The following is a 13109-nucleotide window of genomic DNA, read 5'->3' on the forward strand; positions in this document are numbered from 1 at the left end:
AGAAACCTAACCCTTCAGGAAACGAGGGCGAAGGTTCACGCTTAACTCAGATAAGGTCGGCTCGGGAGTCACAATAAACTCCGAAGGTACATTTTACAACTTTCAGCTTCGACTTCCACGGAGTCGCTCTCAATTGTTTTTCACGGTAACAAGGAAGTGAAAGGAGGAAAAATAAAGACGAAAGGAATGACTGGAATATCAGCGGGCGGGTTCCACCCAGTCGTCACACTTTATTTAAACTGGATGGAATCCAAAAAAATTGCAAAATTGACAAAGAGAGGTCACAGTTCCACACGCAAAAGGGCTGGGAGGGGTCAGCTAACATCGCTCTGGCAACCATTTGCATGCAGACGCGCAATCGCGAAAACACAAACGAGTTGCGGTGAAGCTCGCAGGTAAACAAATAATAAACTGGCCGCATCACTTGCATCATTCCTGAACCACAATAGAACGCTAACTCGCTGAACAGAATATGCAAAGCGTGTGAACACGCTTGCCGGTACTTACATTAATGCCTCTAAGCAGAAGCAGATTATCTCCTAGTCTGATTTCATAGTGGACTTTAGTGAAAGCATGTGCGGGCCATATGTTTGCATGTCTCTTTTGGCGAAAAAGAATCACTACCTGAAGCTCATTATCCAATAATTTATAATGTGTACGCTTTCTGGTTTGTTTGTTTGCCGGGATTCAAAGCAGGAATAACAGACTTCTGCACCTCCTCTTGGCTCTGAAACGATGCTTATAGTTAAATGTTTCAATCTGGGGGGGTGTACACACACACACACACACACACACACGCCTTCCATTCACCTGCTGTGCATTGAATGAAGTACCCATTGGTAAGGTATCACATAGTACAGGCTGCTGTCAGAAGGATGATTGAAATGGCCGAGGCTTGTTTGTACCGTTTGAATTACACAATGCTCAAAGGTGGTTGTGGAACGTTCTGCCTCCACCATCTTTAAAGTGCTCCAAAAGAGAATGGTCCGTTCTTTTACATTATGAACATGAATGTGGTCATCGCTATAGAAATCAGTCCCTACGTGGTTCTATTTTCATCTCTTCTCAACTCGCCCAGCGGCTGCAGCTGCACGTGTGCCGCAATAAAACGCCTATTAATGCAGAACCTTTTTTAAAAGCAGCAATCAGTGCAGCGCTTGTGTGTCATAAAAAAAAAGGGGGGGGGGGAGGGAGAGAAATCAAGGTTCAAAGACGGTATTTTTTTCGTGAGGATATGGCGAGAACAAAGATCAAAGCCCGGTTTTATCTTAATCATCCCCTCATTTAGTTTTGACCGTCATCAGAAATCAGCAGCGACTGCTCTGGTACGTGATCTTCAAGTCAACAGAATGTCTAAAATTGGGCGAAATGCCAACACATCGTTATCATCGCGCGTGAATCACGAGCTTGTCATCAGAACTGTTTCGCTTTCCATTCAACTCATCGTCCTGACCTTGAACTCATCTCTGGATATATATATATATATATATATATATATATATATATATATAAAAAGAGCACCTGCTGCCATTATCTTGGGAAGTTTGGGAAGACCAAACACACATTTCCCAGATGACTGGCGTTTCAAGGAAAGACAAGTGAGCCATTGAGAAGAGGGGAAGCGGAGGTAGAGTTTGGAAGTCGAGGATCAGGTGGGTTTTTTTCCCCCACCTTTTGGGCCCTGGACGTCCTCGTGTTTCGTGATGAACGGCGATTCGAGGATCAATTTCCAAAGCCCGGTTTTATTCACAGCGCCAAATATGTAAAAGTCTCTCCAGAGCAGCGGACTACAGCCCTGTCACAAGCAATCGAGAGTGAGGCAGATTGAGACTTCAACACAAATATACATTGATATTTTATTTTAAAAGGGCGCATGTGGTTCCAGGAAACCATGTCAAAAAGCAGTGTTTTCTGATCTCTGATCCTATAATGATTGTTCCTTTGGCTAAGATCCTAAAAATACTCCCCTGAAAGCTGTTTGTATGTGTACTGGGCTCTGGTAGGGCTTTTAGTTGGGCTCACTTTATCCACTGTTTGCAATCAAAATTACCTTTAAAAAGTAACCTAGTAAATACCTTTGCGAGCAAAGCGGGCCGCTTTAACGCATAAACCTACATTGGCACCGCGCCAGAGACACTAAAGCCCTGACAAACTGGGGAAGACGCATGAATTTATATTAAAAACCAGAACAAATCATGGATACAAAGCCAAAGCACACACAAGCACATAAACACACATGCGTTGTCACATAAAAAAAAATTAAAACAACTTTTAAAAGCACCCTCCCCCTTGCACACACCACACAATTACCAGAAGCTTGTATGTTGTGTGTACGACGCTTAAAAAAAAACGTCAACCAGGGCAGTTTTTAACGGATTGTAAAATGTCTCGAGTGCAGATAAACGAACCAAACACTCAACCAGTTGTAGCTTCGAGTGCAAAGGTCATAAATCACCAGCACACCCGCTTCATGAGAAACGAGACGTACGGGTGTTTATGAGGACATAAAACGTTCACTAAACTACTCGACATCATAGATAACGGCAGGCTGCGATTAGTGGCATTTTGACTGTTTTTTGTAGAGGTGTAAATGAATAACTTGAAAAAAATGTAACTACATGACGTAACGATGTACCGTAACAATGTACCGTAACAATGTACCGTGACGATGTACCGTAAAGATGTACCGTGACGATGTACTGTAAAGATGTACCGTGACGATGTACTGTAAAGATGTACCGTGACGATGTACTGTAAAGATGTACCGTGACGATGTACTGTAAAGATGTACCGTGACGATGTACTGTAAAGATGTACCGTGACGATGTACCGTAAAGATGTACCGTAAAGATATACCGTGACGATGTACCGTGACGATGTACCGTAATGATATAATGTGACGATGTACCGTAACTATGTAACCACGTAACGTAACAAAAGTTACAACGTATCAACATAAATAAAAAACAACGCCGTTGGTGTACTTAAAAAAAAGTACTTCTGGTTTTACACAGGACATGCACAGTGGTCTCCTGGGTTAAAGTCCTGTGTTTGTTTGTTTGAAGTGGGTTTTTTTAAGTTGAAGAGAAGTTAAAGTTGTTTCTCCCACACACCACCGATCCCTAACCCCCTCAGTCCGACATCACTTGGGACCAAATATAAAAACTTTAAATTTAACGAGTCTGTTATTTGCGGAAATAAGTTTTTTTTTCCACATTAAAACATCGTGAGAGTCATTATTTTCCGTTTGCCTTTCTATTAGTGCACTGCTCTCCTCCCCCAGACAATGAAGTTACACAGCAGGACGCTGTACCGCAGTGTGTTTCATTTGTGTATCTCTCCGCCTCCGTGTTTGGGTAAAGATTAAATTAATGTGGTGCTAGCGAGGTCTCAGCTGTTATCTCCCAAAAACATTTTCTTGTCTTGTCCGTTCCGTCACAAAAGAAGAAAGTACACTGAAATACAGCCAACTCTCTTCTTCATTTTCCCTCAGCGTTCGCTGTTCATCCCCTTACACACACACACACACACACACGCATGCACACGCACTCACACACACACAGTCAAAAACTCTTGCCTGCTGGATTTGAGTTACGTGGCCAACCTCTCCTCTTCCTAATCCCTTCAAATTAGATTTTTGGACTGCCCAGGAACTCCCAGACCAGACCAGATATTCTTTTCAGGGTTTGGTGTCCAGCGAGGGGCCAGACAACACACACACACACACACACACAATACATATGTGCACACACTCGCACATGGGAGGGAACAGTGGAGCATTGTTCACTGCATCCTGAGAGAGCTGGCGTCGGGATCACAGGAGCTCCGTCAGCCTGGACCCTCTCTCCCTCCCTCTCTCTCTCTATCTCTCTCTCTCTCTGAGAGGTGCACAGATCACTCCAACATCTGTGCACCAGAGACGATCCCAGTTTAGCGCTCCTATTTGGAGAACAGTAGTTATGAGTGATTAAAGTTCAGGTTCAAAGCCAAAAAATAATATTTGTACAGTTTTTTTCTTTTTGCTCTTCTGGCTCCAGCAGGTTCTGCAGTTTCATCCCAAAAAAGGAACAAAGACTACAAATAATGACATGAGGGGTCAGTTGAATGTATGAATAACAAAACTATTGGCATCTGTGTGACTTCCACACGTCAGTTTGTGAAACGCGGTCCGTTGGTGCCATCTTTTTCCCAAAGCTAAGTAGTTATGTCGCCTAAACCTAAATAAGTTACTTCATGCGAAGACGGAGGTTTATTTTGAAAAGACCGCATCGCATGCGTGTAACGAGGAGAAATTGACACGCGTTGCACGACTTTTGTGCGTCCACCACAAAAAACGAGTGTCAAACCGTTGCGTGAGGATACTTGGTCACATTGGCTGCGTTTGATTTGTGCGTCCACCACAAAAAAAAAAGGATCCCTTTTGACATTTCATGAACACAAATAAACCAATAAGATGACCTCATGCCTCTAAACAAAACTCAGAAAACATGTTCGTTGTTTATGGAGTAAAAGATTCGTAAAGGTTGTTGGTTCTGTGGAAGACATCCGAGCCAAAATCATCACAAAGATTAACAACTAAACAGTTATATCAGATCTCGTTGTGTCCCGGTGAACTTACTGCTTAAGACCTAAGTCATCAAGAGTTATTTACCCCAAAAAATTATATATGTGCCCTTTAAGAGGGAAGTTTTTAATTCAAAACAGCTCAACTGCAAATCAGATTATGGGCTACCAAAAGACTACTCTCCAAAACCTTTGTCTGGGAATACAAAGACATTCATCAACTCTTTGTCAGAAGTAGTTTTGATCAAAAACATTGTTAAGAGTCTTCTTCAAAACGTTCATGTTGGATAAAAAAAAAAACGTGGAGACGTCCCAGTCCCAGTGGAACACTCCCAGTTGCATGGCAATGATGAAGAGCCCCCCCCACCCCATCTCTGGAGGCCTGCAGAGTCTCTCACAGTTTCCTCTCAGCTTTACTTAACCAAAAACACAGTAAAAAGGGAAATAGACCGATAAGCAAACGTCAGTTCCTTGGCTTCGAAAGGAGGATTGTTCATATTGGAACGCAACGGTTCACGGGCGTCAACGGATCATAAAACACACGGTTTGCATCTCGAGTCCGCCGGTAATAATTGACGATCCACATTGTTATTCGTTTTGTCATATCAGCTGATCTACGAGGCTTGTTTGGGTGATGAAAAATGAAGGAAAAAGATCCAGAAAACCGTAAAACCAGGTGGGCTCCACGTTGGCCAGACACCAGCCTGTTGGGCGTGCGTCGCTGTCGAGCGCTTAAACAGCGAAACTAATGCTTTTTGACATAAAGCATTTGCGTTTGTGAGCCCCCGACTCCCTCGGGATTATGTTCAGTGATAAACTGAAACAGGCCGGTTGGCTCTAGGGATGTCGGTCGGTCGGTCTGATCCCCACTGAAGTATCCGAGCAGCGATTGGACGAATGGCAACAAATTTGTGACACATGTCCGTGATGCCCAGAGGATGAATCCGAATGATTTTGGTAATTCGGTTTCTTTTCATCTGGTGAGAGAAGTTAATGTGTGTGGCTTTGAGCATAATGTCGCTATTACTGTCCAATTATTGGATAGATTGCCATCTAAATTGAGTATGAACATTCAGCATTACCTCAAGATGAGTTAATGCCCTGTGATTTCTTTGAATAGGTCATCTAACCATAAATGAAGGAATCTCTGTCTTTGTGTGTGTGTGTGTTTTTTCGGATCAAAGATTGCAATGCAACCAGGCAGCAACCTTCGGTGACGCCTACAAGGAAGTGTCTTAAAGCTGCATTCCCTCTCCTGACCACCAGGGGGCGACTCCTCTGGTTGTATAGAAGTCTATGCTTCACGTGTTAAAGCTGCATTCTCTCTACTGACCACCAGGGGGCGACTCCTCTGGTTGTATAGAAGTCTATGCTTCATGTGTTAAAGCTGCATTCTCTCTCCTGACCACCAGGGGGCGACTCCTCTGGTTGTATAGAAGTCTATGCTTCATGTGTTAAAGCTACATTCTCTCTCCTGAACACCAGGGGGCGACTCCTCTGGTTGTATAGAAGTCTATGCTTCATGTGTTAAAGCTGCATTCTCTCTCCTGACCACCAGGGGGCGACTCCTCTGGTTGTATAGAAGTCTATATAAATGACTCTACTTCTCTTGATTTATTCCCTCAGTAAACATTGTAAACATGAGTTTATGGTCTCAATCTCTAGTTTCAAGTCTTCTTCAATACAGCGTGATGTTCATTTAGTAGATTATGGTCATTTAGAGTCAAACAGACCATAAAGCAGGGGATGCTTTAGTGCTTTAGGGCGGGGCTTACTGTGATTTACAGTGGTGAGTCATGTTTACTTCTTGTCAGCAGTACCATAATGTTCTCAAGCCCTGACTGAACTCATTAGCAACCAACGAGTAATATGTCGATTACTTTCTCCCATAACAAAAAGTTCTGTGGTCTATAAAATGTTGAAAACGTTCACATTTAAAAAGCTGTAATCAGATCATTTTGACTTTTAAACCGATTTATGATCAAAGTAGCTGTCGACTAGGGCTGCAACAACGAATCGATAAAATCGCCTTTTTTTTATCCGATTCATCGATTAATCGAACAAATAATCGACAGATTAATCGATTATTAAAATAATCGTTAGTTGCAGCCCTACTGTCGACTAATAGAAAGGAAATGATCGCTCCCAAACTCTTGACAACCCAAGAAAGAAAGCCCATGGACATGGCGCTGCATAGCTCGGTTTGGCCTCTGGCCTCGCCTTCGTGTCCTAACGGAGCACAAAGTCGTCTCCTAATCTTGTTCTCCGCTCTGTGTTTTTTTATTATCTCCTCTCTAACATGGAGAAGGCACTCCCTCCTGGCCCTGTCAAACCCTAATGGACGCACAAATGCACACAGGCATGTGAAGACTAACCTTTTTATTCTCACGTACCAAAAAAAAAAAAAAAAAAAAAGACACTCCTCAATAGCAATCACTCCTTCAGCCAGAACCACCAAAGCAGGGAGTGTGTTTTGGCAGAGGCGCCGGGGGGAGAACAAACAAACGCTGCTTTCGCCGCTGACGAACGGGCTCGGGTCCACTCGCTCATGTGGGAAGCCTCCCCAACACGTCGGCCAGTGGGAAGCTGTCATGGCGAGCAAACCCTCCCAGTAGACATGCTGTCTCGGTGCCCAGACGCCGACGCCGCCGTCAGCGGTTTTTTGGGTCGGGAGGTATCCTGATTGCATGCAGATGACCTATTACGACCTGTGAATGTGTGTTGTAAGTCCGGGTGACTGCCGCCGGTTACGCTCGTCTTGTCAAGGAGACTCTTTGCCAATTTCCGATCACGTCTCTCTCGTTGGGATCCATTCGGCCAGACCACACGGCCTGGCTCGCATTGGATGTGGTTGTGGACCACAGACCGTGACATCACCCCAGAAGGAGGGGGGGGGGAGTAACCGGACGACGCATTCGAACCGTAGAAATGACAATCTGACAACCAATCCATGTTGAAATGGTAGAAATGTAACATTAAAGTTATATTTGCTGATCTGAATCCGTTCCACCGCGATGAAGAATGAATAAGTTAGTGAATAAGTTACCGAAGTGAAAGTGTTTTATTTGTTTTTACAGCCGCTCCTTTTGACCACGAAGTACATCCGATCCCCGGAGGTTACTTTGAAAAGACGAGTGTAGCCCGCGGCCGAAGCATAAGCATGCAATACTTCATACTTTCACTCCGCTGTATTGAACACGTTACATTTCACGTAACATTTTGCATCCAAATAAACCGGCAAACAGAATATAAAATGGTGACTTAAACGTCATTAAATAGTCCAATATTGATAGTATATCACTCCGTAAAAGGCTAATGTGCATAAAGAGTAGATTCTGATCCCGATAGTCAGGTGACTTTTACTGGAGGCCTTTGAAAGCAGGTTTTCTTTAATAAATAGAAATATCGGTGCAATAACTTAAGCCGGTTCTTGGAGAACAAAAAGTGTGAATATTCCAGCAAATCAAAACTTTAGAATTTCATTTCAAAGCCTTTCAAAATTGAGCCCAAACTGAAGGAGATCGTTCCATTCACACTCGTAAAAAAAAGTGTAATATTTGCCCAAATTAAATTTACGATCCCAGCTGCAGACATTTCTCTGCCGACGGGAAGAAATAAATCTCCCAGGTCTCGTCTCTAAACGGATGAAATACAGTTTTGTAGTTCGGTTCCGACACGCTACGTTATTTCTAGTTTTTCTTTTCTAGAGTGATAGTTCCTCTCTCGGCCTCCCGAAGTTCACCTCGACCCGGCTGGAAGCGGACTGGAACAATTACATGTGCGTCCAATTACACTCATTGTGGGTATTTTGTCCTCGCGGAGACACGTCGAGCCATTAAAAGACATGAGTCATGCCTCTCGGGGACGGGCAACAAGTTGAGACTGAAGAGGCCGTTTCCTTAAGCGCCCGGTCACACACACACACACACACACACACACACACACACGGGCAGACACCGCTACCTTTACTGGGAAACGGGGAAATCCAACTGGTGCGTCAACACTTTGGCCGAGACAACCAGAGGAGTGAAGAGAGAGAAAAGAAAAGAAACGACGGAAGACAAAAAAAGCGACAGGTTTTCATTAGGAAAACTGCGGGGGAGGGGGGGGGGGGGGGGGAATAAATGTAATAAAAAAATAAAGAGCCAGGGGTGAAGGCGTGCAGCCCTAATCTCTCCCTCCTCATCGGGGCTTGTTACAGAGTCATTAGCAGGGCTTTCAGACCGTGACGCTCACAGCCTCCCCGAAGGCCGCCGAGCCACACAAAGCCTCCCTCCGCGTATCGGTTCCCAAAAGAAGTCTCGTTCGACCCCGCGTTACCTCCCAAAACAGGAAGAAGAAAAAAAAAAAAGGACTCATTAGGCGTGTGCTCGCTCGCCGCTACACGAGGAGTTGTGTTACAAGCCGGCCCGAGCCAAAACACCGTCTCTCCCAATTTCCACCACGTGTGTTCCGAGTCTCGGTGAGACAAAACGATTCCTGGTCACACTTACGCAGGAGTGAAAAGGCATGTTCATAAAAAAAAAAAAAAAACTTGTATTGAAAACGACAAAGAAAGAGGAACAAGCTGCGAGAAACTCCGATAAACTGAGAGTGTATTCGAGACGCGCAGGAATTAAGACAAACGTCAATAAGAGTTGTATTAATATATGCAGGATTTCCTTTAATGTTATGTTAATTTATGGATGGAAGAAAAACAAATACATTCACATAATTACCCAGATGGTTTCGTATCTCAAGGCGCATCTATATAAACTGACCTTTTTTCACTTTAATTCATGTTTCGTGCTCTTTTTTAAATGCTCTGTGATTTAGAGATGCGGTTGATACGGAGGCTTCTCGGCCTGCTTTGTAGTTGACGATAGTGGAGATGCTTTTATTATTCACCGCGTTGGTCCAAAAGGCTCCAAAGTGAATTTAAAGTATGTTTGAAATGCAGAGAAATTGCACCGCAAACGTCTTCCAACCCTCTTCTAACCCTCGGTGTTTCTCGTGTGTGTTGCTTCTGCAGGTGCGCAGTCAGGGAGTCACGGAGGAGCTGAAGTGCCTGAGTCTACTGAACGCTCTGGACAAGGACCAGGACATCCCCGACCAGCTGGCCCAGCTCTTCGGAGAGCCCTGCATCAAACTGGCCGAGGGCATCAAAGCGTACATCTCCAAGGTAGGAGGAGCAATTAAAAGTGTTATATTGTGCGATTTACTAAACGGCGATAGCATCAAATGCATCTTAGGCCACATTTACACATAGCAGGGTATTTACAGAAACGAATATTTCTGCACCTCCTTTTTCAAAAATAACGTTGTACACACAAGGTCGTTTTTGTTTATATGAACCTGCATAAATACGCCCCCGGGCGCCATCATAACTATGCCAAACCTGTAGTCGGCAGTGTAACGAGAAGGATAAAGACATGCAAACCAATCAGAATTCTCAAAACCAACAACAACTACGAAAAACACGATCAACTCCCTTTTCGTTGGCAGGCAATGTACCTACGTCTTGGGAGTATAGAAAGCTGAGGAAGGACTGCTGACCTCCGTGCAGTTCTAAAAAGGGCCAGAAGGGTTTGCATTAACGCACAAATGAGCACTACCTTGACACCATCCATGATCAGTAGCCTAAGTAAACTAACTGTAAACAGGACGCTCACATGACGTGGAGCATTTTTAGTCGCATACTGTGACGTTTGACAACCTAAACCTCCGTTTGACCTAGTTCACACGCAAACACAAAAAACAGAGTTTTCAGAAGTCTCCACTTTGGCCGGAGTTTTTAGAAATGATCGTTTTCCGTGATAAAACCTCAGTTTTTGTGTAAATGAAAGGCCAAAACGCATGAAAATATATGCGTTTTCCAATCGTGTAAACGGGGTCTTATTTTGGTGTTATTTTATATCCACGACTGGAGTAAATATACGGCCGCTTGTCTGGTGATTTTTTTATTTCAATTTTTTTTATTTGTGATCTTTTGAACTTTTGTTTGGGCGTTTCCGTTTCTGTGTGTGCACGTGGCCCAGTGTATTAATTGCCTTCAATTGGGGATGGTGAGGCGTTTACCTGCTAATTGGGATACAACGGGGACACGCCTTTAATTACCAAGGACAATAGGATTACTTAATTATAACACAGGTATGAGCAATTTTGTGGTTTCAACCCTCTGAGCCCCAAAAACCCCGACGGCCGGGAAAACTGCACCGCGAGTTGTTAAAACCATCATTATCTTTCCGAGGGTGCTTGAACACATCGTGCAGGGCTTCCAGCAGAACAAAGCTAAACATTTTTTTGATATTTCGCACACTAAAAGAACATTTTATTCTGCGTGCCTCATTTAAAATGTGGCCCCTGAATAAACCGTGTACTTTAACCGGTTCCTGTAAAAAAAAAACATTAAATTCTAAGCTCCTCAGAGCTGTGTGCGAATAGCTCCATATATATATAAATAGCAAGTAGACATTGTAAAGTTGTGTATATATAGATTACATTGTTTGCCAATTTTTCTTCATAGATTTTATATCTGCACAGCGCTAACTGATGCAATCCAGACTTTAATTTTGAATCCCTAAATGATATATTTTTGGGATATTAAGCAACGTGTGTGTAGCCGGCTCTGCTGACCCCGGGGTTAAAGAACAGATGGAGGCTGGTTTCAGTGCGTTAGTGAGCTGAGAAACATGTGTGTGTGGACTGAGGCAGAACCGAACCTCTGGGTGGGAGTAATTGGGCGTATTTGTCATCGTTATGGAGGAACCTTCAGCTGTGAGGCCGCAACACTCATCATATGAATAAACGGGTCACATGTGTTGGATTACACGAACTGAGATAAAAATGATACAGCCCATTAAAACCAATAGAATGTTTTTTAATGATCAAAAACAGCAGATCTACTGTTTTTAATAATTCAATTGTATTCAATGTTGCTCACCCGTCCAATAACAACGTCATGGACCGCTTCATCCGGTCTAGTCGTCTCATTTGTAGCTGGAAGTGCATTCTTAAAACTGAAGTTTTTCGTCAGTCAGTATATTCATCACATCAATGTATGCGTGCGTCATAAACGACAGATTGAGTGGAAATGTCTTAGAAATGTGAGCGTAAGATGGCTTGTTTTTCTCAGTTTGGCCAGCTGCTCTACTCGGGCTGGTATTTCACAATCTTTTGCTAAACTAAAGTATTCCACAATTTTATTCTAAACTTAAGCATTACGCAATCTTTTTCTTAACGATTTCACGATCATTCTCTAAACTTAAGTATTTAACAATCTCTTTCTTAACGATCTTTTCCCAAACCTAACTACGTTTTTCACAATTTCTTTCTAAACTTAAGTATTTCACAATCTTTTTCTTAACTTAAGTATTTCACGATCTTTTCCCAAACCTAACAAGGTAGTTTTGTTGAATAAACCCAAACCACAATATTCTCCTAAACCTAACTTAAGTATTTCACAATCTTTTCCCAAACCCAACTAAGCAGTTTTGTTGCCTAAACCTAACCGAGTTGCTTCGCGTGAAGACGGAAGTACATTTTTTTCAAGACTTTCGTCGGAAAAACACAGTGCGAGTAACTTTTCGTAAGATATCAACCGTTGTCGGAGGATTCATCGGCTCTCCTACAGACCGTTAACAGTCGATTCAGTAAAAGTCGGTCACTTCAAACAATTTTCTTTAGGTTTGTGCAGAGTGGAATCAAAGTGTTGGACCATGCTGCTTTATTCTTGGGTATGTGCAAGAATAAACATGACTACCAATCAATAACTGGTAACTGAAGACATTCATAAAGAACTCTGAGCCTGTTTTGCTACACGTTTACATTTATGTGCTCTAACTTGTGTGTTTTACGAGACTTCTTTTTGCCCTTGGGTGTTTTCTAGGCACACACACACACACAGTTTTGCATAAACACTTCCAGCCGTGTGTGTCTGCAAGCCGTTGTCAGCGAGTGTTTGGGTTGAACTCGCCGTGCCTTTACCACCATTTGGATGTAAAACTGATGCTTCATGAACTCGCGCCAGACCTCAGTCAAAAACAGTTGAGACTAGAACAATGTAGATCTCCGCCAGGTGTCTCCAACGATCACAGTTGTAATGTTTATTTTAATGAATACAAACCGCAGTTGGCTCACCTTCAGTGTAGCTGACGGGTCACAGAATAAGCTCTCGTTTTATTCGATGCTGCCATTTGCACCGGCTCTGTGCAAGCTCATGTCTACCTGAAGACTTTCATGTGTTCTTTTTCTTTAGCCCAATACAACCAGGCTGGTTCTGAAAAGTGAAACCAATTTGGAACCCACTTAAACTTGCATTATTTCTACTGACCACCAGGGGGCGACTCCTCTAGTTGTATAGAAGTCTATGCTTCATGTGTTAAAGCTGCATTCTCTCTCCTGACCACCAGGGGGCGACTCCTCTGGTTGTACAGAAGTCTATGCTTCATGTGTTTAAGCTGCATTCTCTCTACTGACCACCAGGGGGCGACTCCTATGGTTGTATAGAAGTCTATATAAAATGACTCTACTTCGACATTTTGTTTGATAACTGAATGGAAACAAGG

General features: G+C 43.2%; 1 protein-coding gene across 1 annotated transcript in view; it reads left to right on the forward strand.

The window, feature by feature from the left end:
• The window catches only part of tnfsf10l (TNF superfamily member 10, like), a 45556-nt gene that overhangs the window by 11919 nt on the left and 20528 nt on the right, over positions 1–13109 (forward strand). Inside the window, exon 2 of the mRNA XM_034557666.1 lies at positions 9575–9724. Within this exon, the coding sequence (XP_034413557.1) occupies positions 9575–9724 (150 nt within the window). The remainder of the gene's footprint in view (positions 1–9574; positions 9725–13109) is intronic.

This window comes from Cyclopterus lumpus, chromosome 18 (genome assembly GCF_009769545.1).
Source record: "Cyclopterus lumpus isolate fCycLum1 chromosome 18, fCycLum1.pri, whole genome shotgun sequence".
NCBI classification, from domain to species: domain Eukaryota; kingdom Metazoa; phylum Chordata; class Actinopteri; order Perciformes; family Cyclopteridae; genus Cyclopterus; species Cyclopterus lumpus.